The 20,599-nt window shown below is 42.6% G+C and overlaps 1 protein-coding gene across 1 annotated transcript; it reads right to left on the bottom strand.

The window, feature by feature from the left end:
• Positions 1 to 10,106: 10,106 nt before the first annotated feature.
• Positions 10,107 to 18,558, bottom strand: LOC139566885 (uncharacterized). The gene is made up of 7 exons (XM_071388228.1): positions 18,377 to 18,558; positions 16,345 to 17,757; positions 15,932 to 16,122; positions 12,432 to 12,924; positions 12,053 to 12,143; positions 11,705 to 11,928; positions 10,107 to 10,490 (listed from the first exon to the last, which is right to left on the bottom strand). The coding sequence occupies exons 2-7, from the start codon at positions 17,755 to 17,757 to the stop codon at positions 10,389 to 10,391; spliced, it is 2,514 nt and encodes an 837-aa protein (XP_071244329.1). The 5' UTR covers positions 18,377 to 18,558; the 3' UTR covers positions 10,107 to 10,388.
• Between the last annotated feature and the right edge of the window lie 2,041 nt (positions 18,559 to 20,599).

Raw genomic sequence — 20,599 nt, forward strand, 5'->3', positions numbered from 1 at the left:
ATCGAACTGGCTTCAGTCCAGACGAAAGTAACTTCCGAATTCCTCTCCAAACAGTCGGAGCTCTTGAATTAGACGGTGGAACTCCCCTGCCTGCTTTTGGCACTTTAACCATCTCTAATCCTAATGATGCCATCTATTTTGTGAAGTGCACCAGTCCCTCCTGCAGCAAACCACCCCCACAACATGATGCTGCCACCCCCATGCTTCACGGTTGGGATGGTGTTCTTCGGCTTGCAAGCGTCCCCCTTTTTCCTCCAAACATAACGATGGTCTTTATGGCCAAACAGTTCCATTTTTGTTTCATCAGACCAGAAGACATTTCTCCAAAAAGTACGATCTTTGTCCCCATGTGCAGTTGCAAACCATAGTCTGGCTTTTTTATGGCGGTTTTGGAACAGTGGCATCTTCCGTGCTCAAATCAAATGTTATTTGTCACATACACATGGTTAGCAGATGTTAATGCGAGTGTAGCGAAATGCTTGTGCTTCTAGTTCCGACAATGCAGTAATAACCAACGAGTAATCTAACCTAACAATTTCACAACAACTACCTTATACACACAAGTGTAAAGGAATGAAGAATGTGTACATAAATATATATGAATGAGTGATGGTTGTCGTGGAAAATTGCGAGATTGTTTTAGTGCTTGTAAAATTATATTATAATCTTTGTATTGAATTAGAATGGTAGTTTTATTAGACAGAATAGAATCTGTCGACTATTGTGTGTGTGTGTGTTCCACTGAGGATGGGCCTCTATGAGATAGCACTGACAGAGGAGATTTACGATGTCTTTGGCCAATAAAGCCTAAAGAGTATTCCAGATGGATGAGGTAATGTTTTGGTACTATGAAGTACCAGGAACGAGATTAGAACCTCGTTTTAGAGACCAAACTGAACGATAATTTATAGCTAATGCTATCTGGCTATGGGATACTCCTCTCTCAAGTAAAAGTCTTTCTTTGTGAACTGTTCCTAAGATCTGTGGTTCGTCATGTAAGTTGAGAGGGGTGTATCTTGGCTATAAAAGATCTTGGTATTCTTTTGTAGGCACTCTCAGAATTCATCATAGACACTGAATTGATCTGAGAGTCAAAGGGCGATTTTGAAGCTCATATTATTAAAGATTAAATTTAAGTATAACTCTGACTGATGTGTGGTTTATAACTCCCCTCATTTGGTAATACAGGAAATTGCCACGACATGGTACAGAACAGCATAGGCAAGATGCAGTAGATGGTATCGAGTACAGTATATACATATGAGATTAGTAATGTAGGGTGTGTAAACATATTAAAGTGGCTAGTGATACATGTATTACATCAAGATGGCAAGATGCAGTAGATGGTATAGAGTACAGTATATACATATGAGATGAGTAATGTAGGGTATGTAAACATTATATGAAGTGGCATTGTTTAAAGTGGCTAGTGATACATTTTTTCCATACATTTTTCCATTATTAAAGTGGCTGGAGTTGAGTCAGTATGTTGGCAGCAGCCACTCAATGTTAGTGGTGGCTGTTTAACAGTGTGATGGCCTTGAGATAGAAGCTGTTTTTCAGTCTCTCGGCCCTGCTTTGATGCACCTGTACTGACCTCGCCTTCTGGATGATAGCGGGATGAACAGGCAGTGGCTCGGGTGGTTGTTGTCCTTGATGATCTTTATGGCCTTCCTGTGACATCGGTGGGTGTAGGTGTCCTGGAGGGCAGGTAGTTTGCCCCCGGTGATGCGTTGTGCAGACCTCACTACCCTCTGGAGAGCCTTACGGTTGTGGGCAGAGCAGTTGCCGTACCAGGCGGTGATACAGCCCGACAGGATGCTCTCGATTGTGCATCTGTAAAAGTTTGTGAGTGCTTTTGGTGACAAGCCGAATTTCTTCAGCCTTTTGTCCTCAAAGCGATTGTCCTCAAAGCGAGCAAAGAAGTGGTTTAGTCTGTCTGGGAGCAAGACATCCTGGTCCGCGACGGGGCTGGTTTTCTTTTTGTAATCCGTGATTGACTGTGGAACCTGCCACATACCTCTCGTGTCTGAGCCGTTGAATTGCGACTCTACTTTGTCTCTATACTGACTCTTAGCCTGTTTGATTGCCTTGCGGAGGGAATAGCTACACTGTTTGTATTCGGTCATGTTTCCGGTCACCTTGCCCTGATTAAAAGCAGTGGTTCGCTGCTGTGGGTACCACATCTCCGATGCACTTGCTAATAAACTCACTCACCGAGTCAGCGTATTCGTCAATGTTGTTGTTTGACGCAATGCGGAACATATCCCAGTCTATGTGATCGAAGCAATCTTGAAGCGTGGAATCAGATTGGTCAGACCAGCGTTGAACAGACCTGAGCGCGGGAGCTTCCTGTTTTAGTTTCTGTCTATAGGCAGGAACAACAAAATGGAGTCGTGGTCAGCTTTTCCGAAAGGAGGGCGGAGGAGGGCCTTATGAATGCGTCTCCTTCCTGAGCGGTATGACGGCTGCGTGGTCCCATGGTGTTTATACTTGCGTATTATTGTTTGCATAGATGAACGTGGTACCTTCAGGCATTTGTAAATTGCTCCCAAGGATGAACCAGACTTGTTTCTGAGGTCTTGGCTGATTTCTTTTGATTTTCCCATGATGTCAAGCAAAGAGGCACTGAGTTTGAAGGTAGGCCTTGAAATACATCCACAGGTACACCTCCAATTGACTAAAATGATGTCAACTAGCCTATCAGAAGCTTCTAAAGCCATGACATAATTTTCTGGAATTTTCCAAGCTGTTTAAAGGCACATTCAACTTCTGACCAACTGGAATTGTGATACAGTGAATTATAAGTGAAATAATCTGTCTGTAAACAATTGTTGGAAAAATGACTTGTGTCATGCACAAAGTAGATGTCCTAACCGACTTGCCAAAACTATAGTTAGTTTATGAGATAGGCGTCCCATCAACGGGGCAGTTGTAAATCATGCAGCGCCGTGTGTCACGATCGCAGATTTTAGAGAAACAACAATTGTCGGTATATGTAAGTGTTATATCGGCTGAAAGCTTAAATTCTTGTTAATATAACTGCACTGTCCAATTTACAGTAGCTATTCCTTCGAAAAAATGCCATGCTATTGTTTGAGGAGAGCACATAACAACAAAACACTTGTTTCACCGCGATAGGTTTGATAAATTCACCTCTGAAGGTGAAATGTGTACTTACATTCTGAAATCCTGCTCAGATTTATCATTACAAAGGGACCCAGAGAAAGCATGAAGTGTTGTTTTGTTAGATAAAATCCTTTTTCATATCCTAAAAAGGTCCATATAGCATGCACGATCGATTTTGTATTTCCACTCGTTCAATTTGCAAGGAAAGGAATCTGTGAAAATCTAACCCTAAACGTTGTTTCAACCAGTCAAATCACATTTGTATTTATTCCTCAGAGATCCTAGAACGTAACCAGACTTCACTATATCATTAGGAGTGTAGTATATCCTATAGGACCCCAAATCTGGTCAGAGAGCGACGCCTTCATGGCGCGCCGATGACGCGGGCAGTCTTCACTTGATTGACTGTAACTTTGTCAAATAAGCACCAATCGGGGTCAAACAAAGCTAGCTAGATAGCCAATGAGCTGGGCTTTACGGGAGTATGCAGAATTTTGCTGCTAACCTTGTGCGACAGCATGCCTTTTCCTTTTGGACAAAAATTACAAGAATATGGAGAGTTATGAAAACTGGGTGTTTAGCAAATGTTGAACTTACAATATGGCTACTAATACTGGAAAAGCTAAATCAAAGTCCAAGTATACGGATTTGACGATATTCTTGCAGAAAAATTTAAATGTATCCTTCATGATTTGCCCAAATGTACCTGGGTGACTTCACACTAAATGTCATGTAGTTTGCTAATACTTATCCGTCTGAACCTTTGCACATAAACTGTTGCCATCTTGTGGACACCATCGGAATTACAACCAGAGTGTTGGCTAGATTTGGGACCTTTGTTGAATTTCAAAGATGATGGTAGAAAAAAAAGAAAAGAACGGTTGTTTTTTTTGTTGTATTTTCTTCTACCAGATCTATTATGTTATATTCTCCTACATTCAATTCACATTTCCACAAACTTCAAAGTGTTTCCTTTCAAAAGGTACCAAGAATATGGATATCCTTGCTTCAGGGCCTGAGCTACAGGCAGTTGGATTTGGGTATGTCATTTTTGGCGAAAATTTAAAAAAAGGGGGTTATATATATATATATATAGCCCCCTTTTTTTAAATTTACGCATTTTTAAATTATACACACACACACACACAGGGTTGGGTAGGTTATTTTCTAAATGTAATCCTTTACAGTTACTAGTTACCTGTCCAAAATTGTCATCAGTAACATAATTTTTGGATTACCCAAACTCAGTAACAATCTTATTACATTCAGTTACTTTTAGATTACTTTCCTCTTAAGAGGCATTAGAAGAAGACAAAAATGTATGTTACCAATTGAACGACATCTATTGCAGGATAAATCAATGTTAACGTTTACATAGCTGGCCATATATGGATGTTACATTTTACTTTATGGGTTGGTTATGTAAGCTTCTTCTAACCCATGACTTTCTACTACATATAATAATAAGATTAAATGATATCTTTACATTAAAAACCAAATTTAACAGAATTCCAGTCATTCCAATAAATGTTATGTCCCTTGATCTTCAAGAATAGGACTTGGAAATATGGAAGTATAGATTAGCCAAATTATTTTGCCTGAGCATGACCCCCAAAACTAAGGACCACTTGTTTTCTACATTGTAGAATAGTAATGAAGACATCAAACTATGAAATAATACATATGGAATCATGTAGTAACCAAAAAAAGTGTTAAACAAATCAAAATATATTTTATATTTGAGATTCTTCAAAGTAGCCACCCTTTGCCTCGTTGAGCAAGTAACCGAAAGGTTGCTGGATCGAATCCCCGAGCTGCCAAGGTAAAAATCTGTTGTTCTGTCCCTGAACAAGGCAGTTAACGCACTGTTCCCCAGTAGGCCGTCATTGTAAATAAGAATTTGTTCTTAACTGACATGCCTAGTTAAATAAAGGTTCAATAAAAAATGACAGCTTTTCACACTCTTGGCATTCTCTCAACCAACTTCACCTGGAATGCTTTTCCAACAGTCTTGAAGGAGTTCCCACATATGCTGAGCACTTGTTGGCTGTTTTTCCTTCACTCTGCGGTCCAACTCATCTCAAACCATCTCAATTGGGTTGAGCTCGAGTGATCGTGGAGGCCAGGTCATCTGATGCAGCACTCCATCACTCTCCTTCTTGGTCAAATAGCCCTTACACAGCCTGGAGGTGTGTTTTTGGTCATTGTCCTATTGGACACACCTACTTGAATGAGTAAAAATGTTGACTGGTACTGTATATATACACACACATTTCACTTTTTTGCTGCCTCAAGGGCCCCCTACGGGCTAGGCAGCTTAAACTACTTAGATTCAACCATTAATGGGTTAAAATACACAAATACAGTGCCTTCAGAAAGTATTCATACCCCATGACTTATTCCACATGTTGTTGTGTTACAGCCTGAATTCAAAATTGATTAAAAATATATGTTGTTCTCTCCCATCTACACACAATAGCCCAAAATGACAAACTGAAAACATGTTTTTGGAAATGCATTGCAGTTGTGCGTCCTGATGTACTATGATGTATTATTTTGTAAATATATTCTGTTAATAGTTCACTAAAGTTTATTGCAACGTACTGGCCACCTGCTCATCTTCTTTCTTTAGAAATGTTTGCAAATGTATTTCAAATGAAATACAGCAATATCTCATTTATAAAGTATTGACACCTCTGCGTCAATACTTTGTAGAAACCCCTTTGGTCTTTTTGGGTAAGTCTCTAAGAGCTTTCCACACCTGGATTGTGCAACATTTGCCCAATATTATTTTCAAAATTCTTCAAGATCTATCAAGTTGGTTGTTGATCATTGCTAGACAACCATATTTAGGTCTTGCCATAGATTTTCAGGTAGATTTAAGTCAAAACTGTAACTCGGCCACTCAGGAACATTCACTGTCTTCTTGGTAAATCAACTCCAGTGTAGATTGGGCCTTGTGTTTTAGGTTATTGTCCTGCTGAAAGGTGAATTCATCACCCATTGTCTGATGGAAAGCAGACTGAACCAGGTTTTCGTCTAGGATTTTGCCTGTGCTTAGCGCCATTCCATTTATTAATTTTTATCCTGAAAAACTCCCCACTCCTTAATGATTACAAGCATACCCATAACGTGATGCAGCCACCACTGTGCTTGATGCAGCCACCACTGTGTTGTATTGGATATGCCCCAAACATAACACTTTGTATTCAGGACATAAAGTTAATTCAATGTCTGCTTTTTCTATTTTTACACATGGATAATCTTTGGATGCCAACAACAGTCACATCATTGGAAGACATACTACTGCTTGGACTGTAACCTACAAAAGCCTATTCCTGCCCTTTTCCCGCTATCCATCAATCGCATTTGGTGTGTCATCATAGTGGTCTCTGACTTGTGTTCAGACTCGCTCTGGCGGAACAAACATAAACTTTTTTCAATGCTGATTTGAATGTTCAATTTTTCTTTATGAATTTAAAAAGTAATCCTAGAAGTAATCATCTCATTTTTCAAAAGTATCTGTAATCTGATTACAATATTTTAGCTGATAGCGTAATGGATTACAATTACAGTTTTTTTGTAATCTGTTACTCCCCAACCCCGACGTCCAAGGGAGACGTGACAGTGACGTGATTTTGGAAGTATGGCAATGCGAGATTACTACTAAGCTAACATATGGGATTGTTTTAAGATGGTCATACCAAGGATAGTTTAGTTATTTGATTTAGAATTTTAGGAACCCTGTAGGTATAATTTTTGGGGGGTTGTTATAATTTGATGAAACATTACATTTGGCCTTCCTGCAATTAGCTCATAGAAACGCATTGAATAACACATTCATACATGGAAAAACAGATAGTCAAACATTAAATTAAAAGGAAAATCTGAGAGACATAGGCCTAAGAAAATAATTATAATAATTTTTATCGTGTTACCTTCAGATGAGTCCCGTGTCACTTGTGGTGGGACGTAGAGCAACGAAAAACACCTTCGTGTTCGTGACAGTCTTATGTTTCCATAGAGGGGTCAAATACATTTTCCAGGCCAAGCTGTTTGGACGCTACAGACGTTTTTGGGAGAAGACTGATTTTCGAGATGTTTCCTGTAGCTTTACCTCAGTCACCTTCCACCTCCGTTGCAGAAGGCCCACATCAGTGGATGAGGTGGATTGAGACAAAGGCCATGCAAAAACACAGATATCTCTAGCTTAGACACATTTTGATGGGGATTTTTCTATTTATTATGCCTGAAGCGGAGCATGGGGGGGGGCCTCAAGCGGATAAATATTATATCTTTTTTTGAATTATGCCCAGCTCATGAGGCTTCTCGATTTTTATTTTATTTAACCTTCATTTAACTAGGCAAATCAGTTAGGAACATATTCTTATTTACAATGACGGCCTACAAATGATGGTTAAGAACATATTCTTATTTACAATGACGGCCTCCAAATGATGTGAGGCCTGAGGCAATTGCCTCTTCTGCCTAATGGTAAATCCGCTAGTGGGAGCAAGATGGATACATTAGATGACACCTCTAATTAAGACATTGGATTTAACACATCCCTTCACTCACTGTATTACCATTGTATTGATATGGACAGGCTGACTGACTACAGGAAGAGCAATAACATGCTTTGAAAGTGTCATAATGTGGTTCTCCTGTCATATAGAATGTTGTTTACCTCTGCGTCGGTGAAGTTGAGAGGAGCCTTGTAGTACTTGATACAGTAGGAGGCCAGCCTGTACCAATCTTTAGAATTCTTCAGGTCACAGGCTCTGGGCCTGTCACACGCTGCCGTCTCCTCCTGGAGATCCACTGGGACAGCATCGCCGCCTAGGGAACAATGATGGAATAACTCCTCTCCTGGGGTCTGATTTACTAAGAAAATCCGCCACAACAGCCACAAACAGAACATTCTTATGACATGCACAGGCCTCTAACAGAACTCCCCCATTCCATAATTCACTCAACTGATCAATGCGCATACCGTATAGCCCAGGGGCCTAAGTAAGGCCTTCCTAAGACCTCTAATAATATGTTTTCTAAAGCTGCCATCCCAGATATTGTTGTTGTACTATTATTATTTAGTATATATTGCATATTTTAACATTGTATTATATTAAAAGTATTGTGTTAGTTTAGGGTTTTACTGTTTGATCATAATCTATCATTGTAAATTGGTGTACAATTCAGTCTATGACTGCTAGAAACAATAACATCTACTGCTAAAAAAATACTGTAAGTGGCTACATTTGTGTAAAGACTGCATCTCATTTTCATTTGGACATAAAAGAGGAAAGCACATTTTCAGCTTCAAAACAGATTATTTTTTAGAATGTACGGTCGATAATCACCATCAAAATCTTTCACTGGGGACGGGGGGACATGCCCCCCCACACACACACACACATTCTGAAATTGCATTTTTGTCCCCACCCAGTTTTATCATTGGAATGTGATACAAAATGTGGCAACTGTTTGCTTTAGGACCATGCTTACGCCTCCGAGCGGTCGGGACCGAGCGCTGACGGATTGTGCCACCGGAGGGGCGAGTTGCTCTAGGTAATTTGAGTGGCTCCGCGCACTAACCGATTGTACGTGCCACAGCCTCTGACACAATCAGCAGTGGCACAATCATTTAGCGCACGGCCCATTTGACAACAATAGATTTTCTGGCCCCAGTCAATTTGACAACAAGAGCTGGGTGTCCATCTTTTGTTGACCAATAAGAAGGGTGCACCATTAGAATGCAATTTTGTGTGCCACAATAAATAAATAAATATTGTGAAACACTATCATTCCACTATTACTGTAGATGTATTAAAGACATTTTCTGAAATTACCTTGCAACAATATTACGTATAGCTCCTTTACAAAAACGAATGCATGTCACACCCTGATCAGTTTCACCTGTTCTTGTCTCCACCCCCTCCAGGTGTCGCTTATTTTCCCCAGTGTATTTATCCCTGTGTTTCTTGTCTCTGTGCCAGTTCGTTTTGTATGTTTAAGTCAACCAGCGTTTCCCCCCCCCCCCGTTCTCCTGCTTTCTCTTTTTGCTAGTTCTCCCGGTTTTGACCCTTGCCTGTTTCTGGACTTTGGTCAGGCAGGCGGTCAAGCATTCTGCCTGCCTTGACTACGAGCCTGTCTGCCACTCTGTACCTCCTGGACTCTGATCTGGTTTTGAACTTTTGCCTGTCCACGACCATTCTCTTGCATCTTCAACTCCAACCATCTGCCTCCTGTGTCTGCGTTTGGGCCTCGCCTTGTGTCATGATTATGCAAAGCAAAAAATAAGGAACATTTGCACAATGTAATCTGGTAAATAACCTTACCAGAGTGTGGACTAGGTTGCTTCTCCCTCTTTCATACTCCCGCTCTCTCACACATTTGGTACTCCCCTCTTTTATAGCAAATGTATTCTCAGCTCTTCCCTGTAATTCTCACCCCGTCCTTACAGATACCATAATGTCTTACTTCTGCATTATCATCATCATCATGATCTAGTTCCAATAAATTGTTTGATACACTGATGGATGGATGGATGGATACATTGATTAATTGTTTGTGTGTTCTTGTTCTATAGTGTATTTTGGGGTGGCAGATTTTTTGTGTCCTTAAAATACCCTCCCCACCCCTCTCCTTCTGTGTCCCAAATGGCACCCTATTCTTGTGGGTTCTGGTCCAAAGTAGAGCTCTATATAGGGACTACGGTGCCATTTGGGACGCAGACTGTGTACGGTGTTTCCTCCGATACATTGGCGCAGAGGAAACACACCGGGTTAAGTGGGCATTGTGTCAAGAAGCAGTGCGGCTTGATTGGGTTGGGTTGTGTTTCGGAGGACGCACGGCTCTTGACCTTCGCCTCTCCCGAGTCATACGCGAGTTGCTGCGATGAGACAAGACTGTAACTACCAATTGGATACCACGAAATTGGGGAGAAAAAGGGGTAAAAGAAAAATACCAAAGAAAAATACAAAAAAACAACAACATTTATTCAGATCTTACAGAATCTCATAACACTGATGTTAGAGAAAATGTATTAGTGACTAAAAGTGTTGGTAACACACTCAATATAGCAAGATAATCATTTGATCAAAGATAGGCATATATATTTCATTACTGTGTGCAGCTGCGGTGTTATCGCGTACACACCTAAAACTGTAAACACTAAAGAGGTAGTGGCTAGGGTTTAGAGGCAGGGGCTATGAGAAAGAGCTATGGGTTACTATTGGATCACCAAGACCTAGTTTTCTTCACTGTTTAAGCTTCCACTTGGTTTTGTCTCTCAGGACTGTCATGAATTTGGACAGAGGCGGCTTGGGACTTGATCCTGGCTTTCTGCTGCTTTCAGTGGTCTGAGAGAGAGAGAAAGAGAGAGAGAGAGAACCATTTTGAAATATTTGGAGTACTGAAGTGGTCCCGGCCAATATCTAGGTTTCCATCCAATTGGCGACAGATTTTCATGTGAATATTCTAAAATCGGCATTGAAAACTATTTGTGATAAGAAGCTGTGCGTGATGACATGTTATGGAGGAAAAAAGAGCGCGATTATTTTTTATTTGTCAAACCAGGATCAAGCTCATCACCGTGCACTTTCACCACCCTGTAAAGTTCATCACAACTTATTTCATCTGTAGCCTAATAAACTGTATGGTTTCCCGAGTCATAGTGGGAGGACCACACGACATATCACCTGAATCCAAGTTGACTTCGATATGATGGTTATTATATCAATATCTGCGCATAAAGGTGTTTCCACTGCCATTTCTGGCATAATTAATTTGACCGGCACAAAGATCCCACCTTGCCTGGCGTATTTTGTTTTGTCGACATTTGGAAAGTTGTCACACCCTGGCCTTAGTTATCTTTGTTTTCATTATTATTTTAGTTAGGTCAGGGTGTGACATGGTGTAGTATGTGTTTTTGTATTGTCTAGGGTGTTGTATGGTTTAGGGGGTTAAGTAGAGTAGATGGTTTAGTGTTCAGTGTAGGTGTTTAGAAAAGTCTATGGTTGAGTGTAGGTGTTTAGGAAAGTCTATGGTTGCCTGATTTGGTTCTCAATCAGAGACAGCTGGTTATTGTTGTCTCTGATTGGGAGCCATATTTAAGGTAGCCATAGGCTTTAGGTGTTTGTGGGTAATTGTCTATGTTGAACGTAAGTACCTTGTGTGTGCACTTTCGTTTGTAGCTTCACGGTTGTTTTGTATAAGTGTTTCGTGTTTATCTTCGTTGTTCTAATAAAAGAAGATGTATTCATATCCCGCTGCGCCTTGGTCCGTCTCTCCACACGATCGTGACAAAAGTTTACAGCCAAATGTGTTTCCATCAGGCCTGTCCTGACATGTTTTATCCGACATGTACTTTACTCACATAACAAGGTTGGATGGAAACCAGGTTAGTGATGCTAATATGCATTATTACATTCAGTAATAAGCTACAGTCTGTCTGAAATGACATCCTATTCCTATAGTGCACTAGGGAGTAGGGTGCCATTTCAGACACACATCGTGTTAATATGCAGTGTTTGAAAATGTTGCCAAGGGTTTACGGGGTCAAATGAACTCTGACCTTATCAGAGAGGTTGTCCTGTGTCGGTGAGGTCACAGGGTCTTGTTCTTCAGCGGACGGAGGGATGTTGTAGAAAACAGAGGACGGGAAGACATAGGAGGGAGAGGAGCAGGAAGAGGAGGGAGGGAGTGATGTGGGGGAGAGTGTGGAAGGAGGAGAGGGTTTGAGGAATTTGATTTCGGGGGCTTTGATTGCAGTGCATCTTATATTGAAGGTCTCTGTTTCTGAAAAGAGAGAGAACAGCAGAAAAAAATGAATATTTCAGTGTCTCAGCTTTTGTCCAACTCCTTTCTACCCGTCTATTTGTTACTGATTATTTAATCTAGTGTTCCAGCCATTCACTCTTACTTGTCTTCTTTAGCCTCGGAAGTCTGTGCTTTCTCTTTTTGCTCAGACGAATTTTATGTTTCTGAGCAGAACTGTCCAGAACTCCAAGTGACTGAGAAAGAGAGGGTGTGTGAGAGAGAGAGACAGTGAGAATAAGAACAAGAGAACGAGATTTTGCAGTGAGTGTTTATATACCAGGGCTCTCCAACCCTGTTCCTGCAGAGCTACTGTCCCGTAGGTGTTCAACCCTAATCTAGAGCACCTGATTTTAATAATTAGTTGGCTGATAAGATGAATCAGGTTAGTAACAACTGGGGTTGGAGAGCCCTGTTCTATAGACATAGGCCTACAACAGCACTTTAAATGACTACAATACCCACAATCCCGCAGTGTGGCTCACCTCAACACAGAGGAAGTCAAGAAGGTCCTTTGATTGGGTCCTTATGGGGGACTTGCATAATTCAACAGAGTCATGGATGTCCTTAGATATGGGTCTGGAGTGGTCCAACTCACTCTCCTCCGCTGCATCATTGTCCAATAGTATCTTCGGTTTGATGACAGCAATGGCATCAGCTCCTGTGTCATTGTTGTTGTCTACTTCCTGTTGTCTGTTGACCGATTGGTTGTCCACAATCTCATTCGGACTTGATTGGCTGAAGCTAACAACCTCGTATAAAGAAAGGCCTATGTCCTCGTGGTTATGTTGAACGTCGTTGGGAAGGCGCGACTCTGGTCCAGTCTTTAATTGGTCGCCTTCATCATAACCTTGGTAAACGGACGGTGAGGGGGCGGGACTGTCCTTGATGGACAGGAATGGTGACCACTCCTCTCCTGTTAGAATCATGTCCACCAAGCTGATGGGACTGAAGTTGAACTTGAAAGAGCTGAAGGAGCTGTAAAATAGAGGGGAAAAAACATTGAAGTTAATGGTTTTGTCACCAAATGGCACCCTATTCCCTATATAGTGCACTACATTTGAACAGGGCTCTGATAAAACTATACACCATATTCCCTAAAAAGTGCATATCATTTGACCACTACATTTAACCAATTAGTGCACTGTATAGGGAATAGGGTGCCATTTGGGAAACAAAATATATATTCTGTCATGGGTTGATGAAACCAGTGGTTACATTTCTTTAAACAAATATATATAATAATAATTTTCACAAGTATGTGGTACATTTTCACAACTCTAGTTAGTACAAAACTCAAAACATATCATCTAAAAGGCAGTTGTTTCAAAACTTTAACATTTTCAATTGACAAAGTACAACACACAAAATCACACAGTCACACAAAATCACACAAACATTAGGAACACCTTCCTAATATTGATTTGTACCCCCTTTTGCCCTCAGAACAGCCTCAATTCGTCTGGTCATGGACTCTACAAGGTGTCGAAAGTGTTCCACAGGGATGTTGACTCCAACGCTTCCCACAGTTGTGTCAAGTTGGCTGGATGTCCTTTGGGTGGTGGACCATTCTTGATACACACAGAAAACTGTTGAGCGTGAAAAACCCAGCAGCGTTGCAGTTCTTGACACACTCAAACCGCTCCGCCCGGCACCTACTACCATAACCCGTTCAAGGGCACTTAAATCTTTTGTCTTGCCCATTCACCCTCTGAATGGCACACACACAATCCATGTCTCATGAAAATCCTTCTTAACCTGTCTCTCCTTCATCTACACTGATTGAAATGGGTTGAACAAGTGCCATCAATAAGGGGATCATAGCTTTCACCCGCTCAGTCGCATGTCATGGAAAGGGATGTATACTGTAATGTACAATTATGATGATGGCTATTGTGATTTGACTCTACGGTAAGTTTAAAAACAAGTCTGATATTGACAAGAACAGAGATGTACTGTAGGCAACAAATGCATCACCCACACAGTAAGAATGGATCCAAAATAATGTTTTTTTGTTGTTCTTTTTGCAGGGGGGGGGGGGGTTCACACTGGTCCTACAATGCTGCACATCTCATTGAGTTACTCCTGTCAAGGTGAATGGGTCACCTATGTTGTTGTGTGGGGAAATTCACCACATACTTGTGAAAATAGCATCAAAGCGATTGGGGGGGGGAAATAACGATATTGCAAAAATGCCACATAACTGGACTAACGGCTCGGAGCACAGAATGTGTGCGTGTGTGATGACTTCAAGGGCACTTAGGAAGTCATGACAGCTATGGGGAAGTAGTGTCTGAGTTACTGTAATTTCATCAACATTACACACACACACACAGAGTCCAAGGAATGTGTGTGCTCTGCTATGACAAGCACAGTATCTAGTGCATCTTAAGTAGAGTGAAGGAAAAAGATAGGGTGTGGTGGATGGAAACTCCTCAAGACTCACTTTCCATCACCACTGAAAACGTGTCTCTCTCTCTCTCTCTCTCCTCATCTTGCACTCTCTCATTCTGTCTCTCACATCTGAAAAAGTGTCTCTCTCTCTCTCCTCATCTTGCTCTCTCTCATTCTGTCTCTCACATCTGAAAACTTGTCTCTCTCCTCATCTTGCTCTCTCTCATTCTGTCTCTCACCTCTAAAAATGTCTCTCTCTATCTCTCTCAATCTCTCTCACATCTGAAAATGTCTCTCTCTCTCTCCTCATCTTGCTCTCTCTCTCATTCTGTCTCTCACCTCTAAAAACGTGTCTCTCTCCTCATCTTGCTCTCTCTCATTCTGTCTCTCACATCTGAAAACGTGTCTCTCTCTCTCCTCATCTTGCTCTCTCTCATTCTGTCTCTCACCTCTAAAAATGTGTCTCTCTCTCTCCTCATCTTGCTCCCTCTCATTCTGTCTCTCACATCTGAAAATGTCTCTCTCTCTCTCCTCATCTTGCTCTCTCTCATTCTGTCTCTCACATCTAAAAACGTGTCTCTCTCTCTCCTCATCTTGCTCCCTCTCATTCTGTCTCTCACATCTGAAAACGTCTCTCTCTCTCTCTCTCTCCTCATCTTGCTCCCTCTCATTCTGTCTCTCACCTCTGAAAACATCTATCTCTCTCTCTCCTCATCTTGCTCTCTCTCATTCTGTCTCTCACCTCTAAAAACTTGTCTCTCTCTCTCCTCATCTTGCTCCCTCTCATTCTGTCTCTCACCTCTGAAAGTGTCTCTCTCTCTCTCTCTCCTCATCTTGCTCTCTCTCATTCTGTCTCTCACCTCTAAAAACGTGTCTCTCTCTCTCCTCATCTTGCTCCCTCTCATTCTGTCTCTCACATCTGAAAACGTCTCATTCTGTCTCTCACATCTGAAAACGTCTCTCTCTCTCTCCTCATCTTGCTCCCTCTCATTCTGTCTCTCACATCTGAAAACGTCTCTCTCTCTCTCCTCATCTTGCTCCCTCTCATTCTGTCTCTCACATCTGAAAACGTCTCTCTCTCTCTCCTCATCTTGCTCTCTCTCATTCTGTCTCTCACATCTGAAAATGTCTCTCTCCCTCTCTCTCTCCTCATCTTGCTCTCTCTCATTCTGTCTCTCACATCTGAAAACGTCTCTCTCCCGCTCTCTCTCCTCATCTTGCTCCCTCTCATTCTGTCTCTCACATCTGAAAACGTCTCTCTCTCTCTCCTCATCTTGCTCTCTCTCATTCTGTCTCTCACCTCTAAAAACGTGTCTCTCTCTCTCCTCATCTTGCTCCCTCTCATTCTGTCTCTCACATCTGAAAACGTCTCTCTCTCTCTCCTCATCTTGCTCCCTCTCATTCTGTCTCTCACATCTGAAAACGTCTCTCTCCCTCTCTCTCTCCTCATCTTGCTCTCTCTCATTCTGTCTCTCACCTCTGAAAACATGTCTCTCTCTCTCCTCATCTTGCTCCCTCTCATTCTGTCTCTCACATCTGAAAACGTCTCCTTCTCTCTCCTCATTTTGTTCCCTCTCATTCTGTCTCTCACCTCTGAAAACGTGCATGGTGTCCCACAGGCGTCCTCTCCGTCTCAGCTTGGCTGGGCTGCTCCATCGTTGGCGACTCCTGTGTAGCCTCACCACACCTCTTCTCCTCCTCCTCCTCTTTCCCCTCCTCTTCCTCTATGACGGACATTTTAGCATGCAACCTGACTGAATGTCGATCTTGATGGAGGTGCACCTGTCAAAAAGAAATCACACCATGATCACCCTACAAGAAGAGGGTGACTTCATTCTTAATCAATGTTAGATAGTTCGACTGGATGTCGATCTTGATTGAGGTTCACCTGTTAGAGGGAAATGATGCAATAATTGCCTCATTATTTAATGTTAGATAGTTCATTGGAGTAAAACAAAGAATACGAATGTAATTTCGTCGCATTAATGAGCAAGAAAGACTCACTAATGGCATTTCGCTCTCCACCTCTTTTTCTCCGTCGTCCTCCTGAATCTCTCCATTTGCTCTCTTCTCCTCTTGACTCTCCTTCCATCTGCTCATCATCTTCTTGGTAAATTTCTTCATATTCGGGTGTTTCGACCGAAGCCCACCCCCACCACCCCATGTCACAGTGTCCTGAACCACAACTTCCTGTGTGCCTTCTAAATTCCTCCCCCCTTCTAACAAACCTCCCTCCTCTGTGTTACACCGAATCTCTGCAGGGGTCCTGGAGCTCTCGCTCCCATCTGCGATGTGTTTGCTAGACTCTGGTGGTTCTCTGACTCCCTCTGTCTCTGGAGGTATAGACTGGAGGCCAGGGGGGATGTCTCTCGTTTCAGACCCAGAAGAGGCACTTCCATCTGGGCTGTCCTGGGCTCTCCCGTCAGGTCCCTTTGGCAGAGATCTGTTTCTGCATGGAGGTTTTGACATAAGTGGCTTGGGTGCGGTCAATTCAAACGGTTTGGGTATCCCCATTACCCCCATCGGCTCAGAGGATTTAGGGGGGTGCCCTATATCCTTCTCCCGCAGCTTGGAAGGGTCCTGTGTTGCAATGGACACAGTCGTCTCCAACTGCTGCACCCCCCCACCCCTCTGTGCTGTCGAGCCCAGAGTAAAATCCTGAATGGGCTGTGAGAATCGACGTTCTGACTTGAGGATGACAGCTGAGTATATTGACAGCCTATCCCCTGAGGACAATAGCATATCTTTCTCCTGGCCTCCAGGCCCTGTCCCATGCCCTGTAGGCCTCAGCTTACAGCCTGGGCCCTCGCCTACCACTCTCCCCCACACAGGAGCACTCTGGCTAGGGTCGAGGGCAGGTGGAGGGGGCGGTGGCCCTGTAGGGTGTAGCGGTGGTTTAGCCCTCCTCTTGGGGGGAACGGGGGGAAGCGGGGGTCTGGCGTCCAGGCCAGGGGGACAGGGCAGCAACTGCCTTCCCTCCCATCTGGGAATCACAGCGGAGGTTTCGCTGGTTTCCTCTTCGTTGCCCAGTTTTTCCAATCCTGCATCCAAAAATGGAATACCGGAATTCCCCTCTTCTCTTTCTGAATCCCTGTCTGATGATTCCAGGTCGTTGTCCCTTTCAGTCAGAACTTCCAATTGTGGATCATTATCATCATCGACACAATCACCACCATCATCATCCTCAATCACTGCAACAAGCTTTCCTTTGAATATGAGCTCTGCATTATTGTGGTCCTGAGGGGTCACATAGAACCCTCTGTCTGTTTCCACTGAGGTTCTGGGGTGTTGGTGTGTGTTACGGTGCGCGTTAGGGTGTGTGTTAGGAGGTTGATCCGTGTCTTCTGCAGTGCTCAGTCTGCGCAGCATGGACTGGATCAGAGATATACTTCCAGAGTGACTGTCCGCCTCAGACATCTAGAGAGAGAGGATTACAGAGAGATTTTTTATCATCTGTCCCAAATGGCACCCTTTATTGTGCACTACTATTGACCAGCGCCCATTCCAGATATAGTGCCCATAGGGCTCTGGTCAAAAGTAGTGCACTACATAAGGAATACGGTGTCATTTTGGAGGCATACAGAGTGTTGTTTCATAACCACATTTCTACAGTAATAATACACGCAGTGTCTGTCTCTCGACCTGTCTGTCTGCCTGTCTGTGACCAGTGTGTGTCAAATTCAGCACAGGTCATTGATGGCATAATTGTACAGAAATCTTGACTTAGTTTTGTCAACTGCTATTCACAGCTTGGATTCACTCATGACGTCCTATATGCCCCTACAGAAGCTGTACAACAACCTGTTGATATTACTACATCCTCTCTCTCAGTGTAATATTCATGCATTTCAATCACTGCTTCTTCACAGTTCTTTAGAGATCCATGTATTAGACTTAAGGTTGCAAAATGTCGGTACATTTCCCCAAATTCCCAGGTTCTCTAGAAATTCCAGTTAGAATATTCCCGGAATCAGAAGGGAATCCAGAGACCTCCAACCAGGATTTCGGGAAAAACCTGTCTGTATATTTCTCTTACCGCTGTTCTGTTCTCTTCCTCTGTGTTTTCTTCCCTGCATCCTCTTCTCCTCCAGTCCTCTTTTCATTAAAAGCTTTCCTTTAAACGGCTTTCCTTCAGTCCCTCTCTCTTTTTCCCACGTACGTTCCTAACAAACACAAGTCTAACAGGTCCGGCCTCACTCTTCTCTCATGACGTTTCCCTCTGGCTCTGTGTGCTCTTGCAGGTGTGTGTAATAATTCCTTAATCGAAACTGCAAAAACCAGTTCGCTCCCATTCCGTGCACATTGTCAGTGACTCAAAGTTTAAAATTGCATGCCATGCTATATTAAACACAGTTTCCAAACACTGAATGATACACCTTTTTCTTTTAACATTTTGAGATGCCAGTTTCCATTGGCTTTTGTGACTAAACTGTGTAAGGTAGATTTGGCATCAGATGTTGTGCACAGGAGTGCACGCATGCACACACACACACACACACACACACACACACACACACACACACACACACACACACACACACACACACACACACACACACACACACACACACACACACACACACACACACACACACACACACACACACACACACACACACACACTTTGACTACTTGCCTACTCCTTCAACAAAGTAGACCAACCAGGGCCGGCTTTAGCTTATACATTCCTACAGCCAGCAAGTGAGTGGAGTTTGCCGTTCAAGATGTGATTATAGCTGTCCTCTCTACTCAGGATATACCCCAAAATAGCCTACATGTTTGCCATTGATTTAATATACAATATTTTTGTGGCAATCCGAACGGTTCCATTCTATCAATAAATGCCAGTCGCTAAACCGCCTCACCCACTGGAATAAAAGTGTAGATCACTATGTACAGTAGGTGGCGGCACCGTGTAAACCCCACAGAAGAAGCTGAAAAGCCTTCAACAGGAAGTTTTTTTTTTGCCATCCTCCATCGAGTTTTCAAAACTGTCTCTGATACTTGGTAGTAGCCAGTAGATCTGAGGCTGTGAGGAAAGTAGAGGATGGTGGGCTAAGGGTGAGGGAGCCTGAGAGGATCCCTGTGAGTAAGTAGGACAGTACAGAGTTACCCAAACAGTTTGTCCTTTAGTAAGGCTGGCTTCTTGGCATTGATTACGATGGTCATTAATTGTACTGCACAGTCGGAAAGGAAATCCCAGAAGATTGAATTGGTAGTAGCAGCAGAGACGTTTTTGGGTGTCAAGAGATTTTAGTGCAGAACTACAGGGGGGATGAGAAAAGGGGTTCCAGCCTCCCAGGCTGATGGCCTAGTGTAGGATCTGTCAGGGCCAAAGTAGTGGGATGGGGTTGTGGGTTTGTTGGGGATAGAGGTATAGATCTAGGGTTGGATGTTGATGCAATTTATATTTTCCCCATTTCCATTTTCCCGTTATTGCGATCAAAATGTGCAATGCACTTTCTGAACTGTGAAAAACAGCAATATGCCACACGAAGAAGAAGCCAGTAGCTTTTAGAAAGAAAACGCCACAGGCTTTTGGAGGTAAAGAACAGTTTAATTGTCTGTATTTATCACCACCCAACATTTTGAAATACTGAACAATAATACACTAGCTGCACACATTCGATATACAGTGCCTTCAGAAAGTATTCATACCCCTTGACTTTTTCCACATTTTGTTGTGTTAGAACCTGAATTCAAAATGTGGAAATATATGTTTTTTGTCACCCATCTACACACAATAGCCCATATTGACAATCTGAAAACATGTTTTCAGAAATGTTTGCAAATGTGTTGAAAATAAAATACAGAAGTATCTCATTTACATAAGTATTCACACCCCTGAGTCAATACTTTGTAGAAGCACTTTTGGCTTCTGGAGTCTTTTGGAGTCTTTCTGGGTAAGTCTCTAAGGGATTTCCACACCTGGATTGTGCAATATTTTCCCATTATTATTTTCAAAATTCAGCCACTCAGGAACATTCACTGTCTTCTTGGTAAGCAACTCTGTGTAGATTTGGCCTTGTGTTTTAAGTTAGTGTCCGTCCTGCTGAAAGGTGATTTCATACCCCAGTGTCTGGTGGAAAGCAGACAAGCGGGTTTTCCTCTAGGATTTTGCTCCACTCCGTTTCTTTTTTAACCTGAAAAACTCCCCAGTCCTTAACGTTCGCATTATACACCCACCCAGACCAACCACCCTACTTTAGTTTTTGCCTTAAGTAGCCATCTGTCCTATGTAACCATACCAAACGTAACA

Source organism: Salvelinus alpinus, chromosome 39 (assembly GCF_045679555.1).
Source record: "Salvelinus alpinus chromosome 39, SLU_Salpinus.1, whole genome shotgun sequence".
Lineage (NCBI taxonomy): Eukaryota > Metazoa > Chordata > Actinopteri > Salmoniformes > Salmonidae > Salvelinus > Salvelinus alpinus.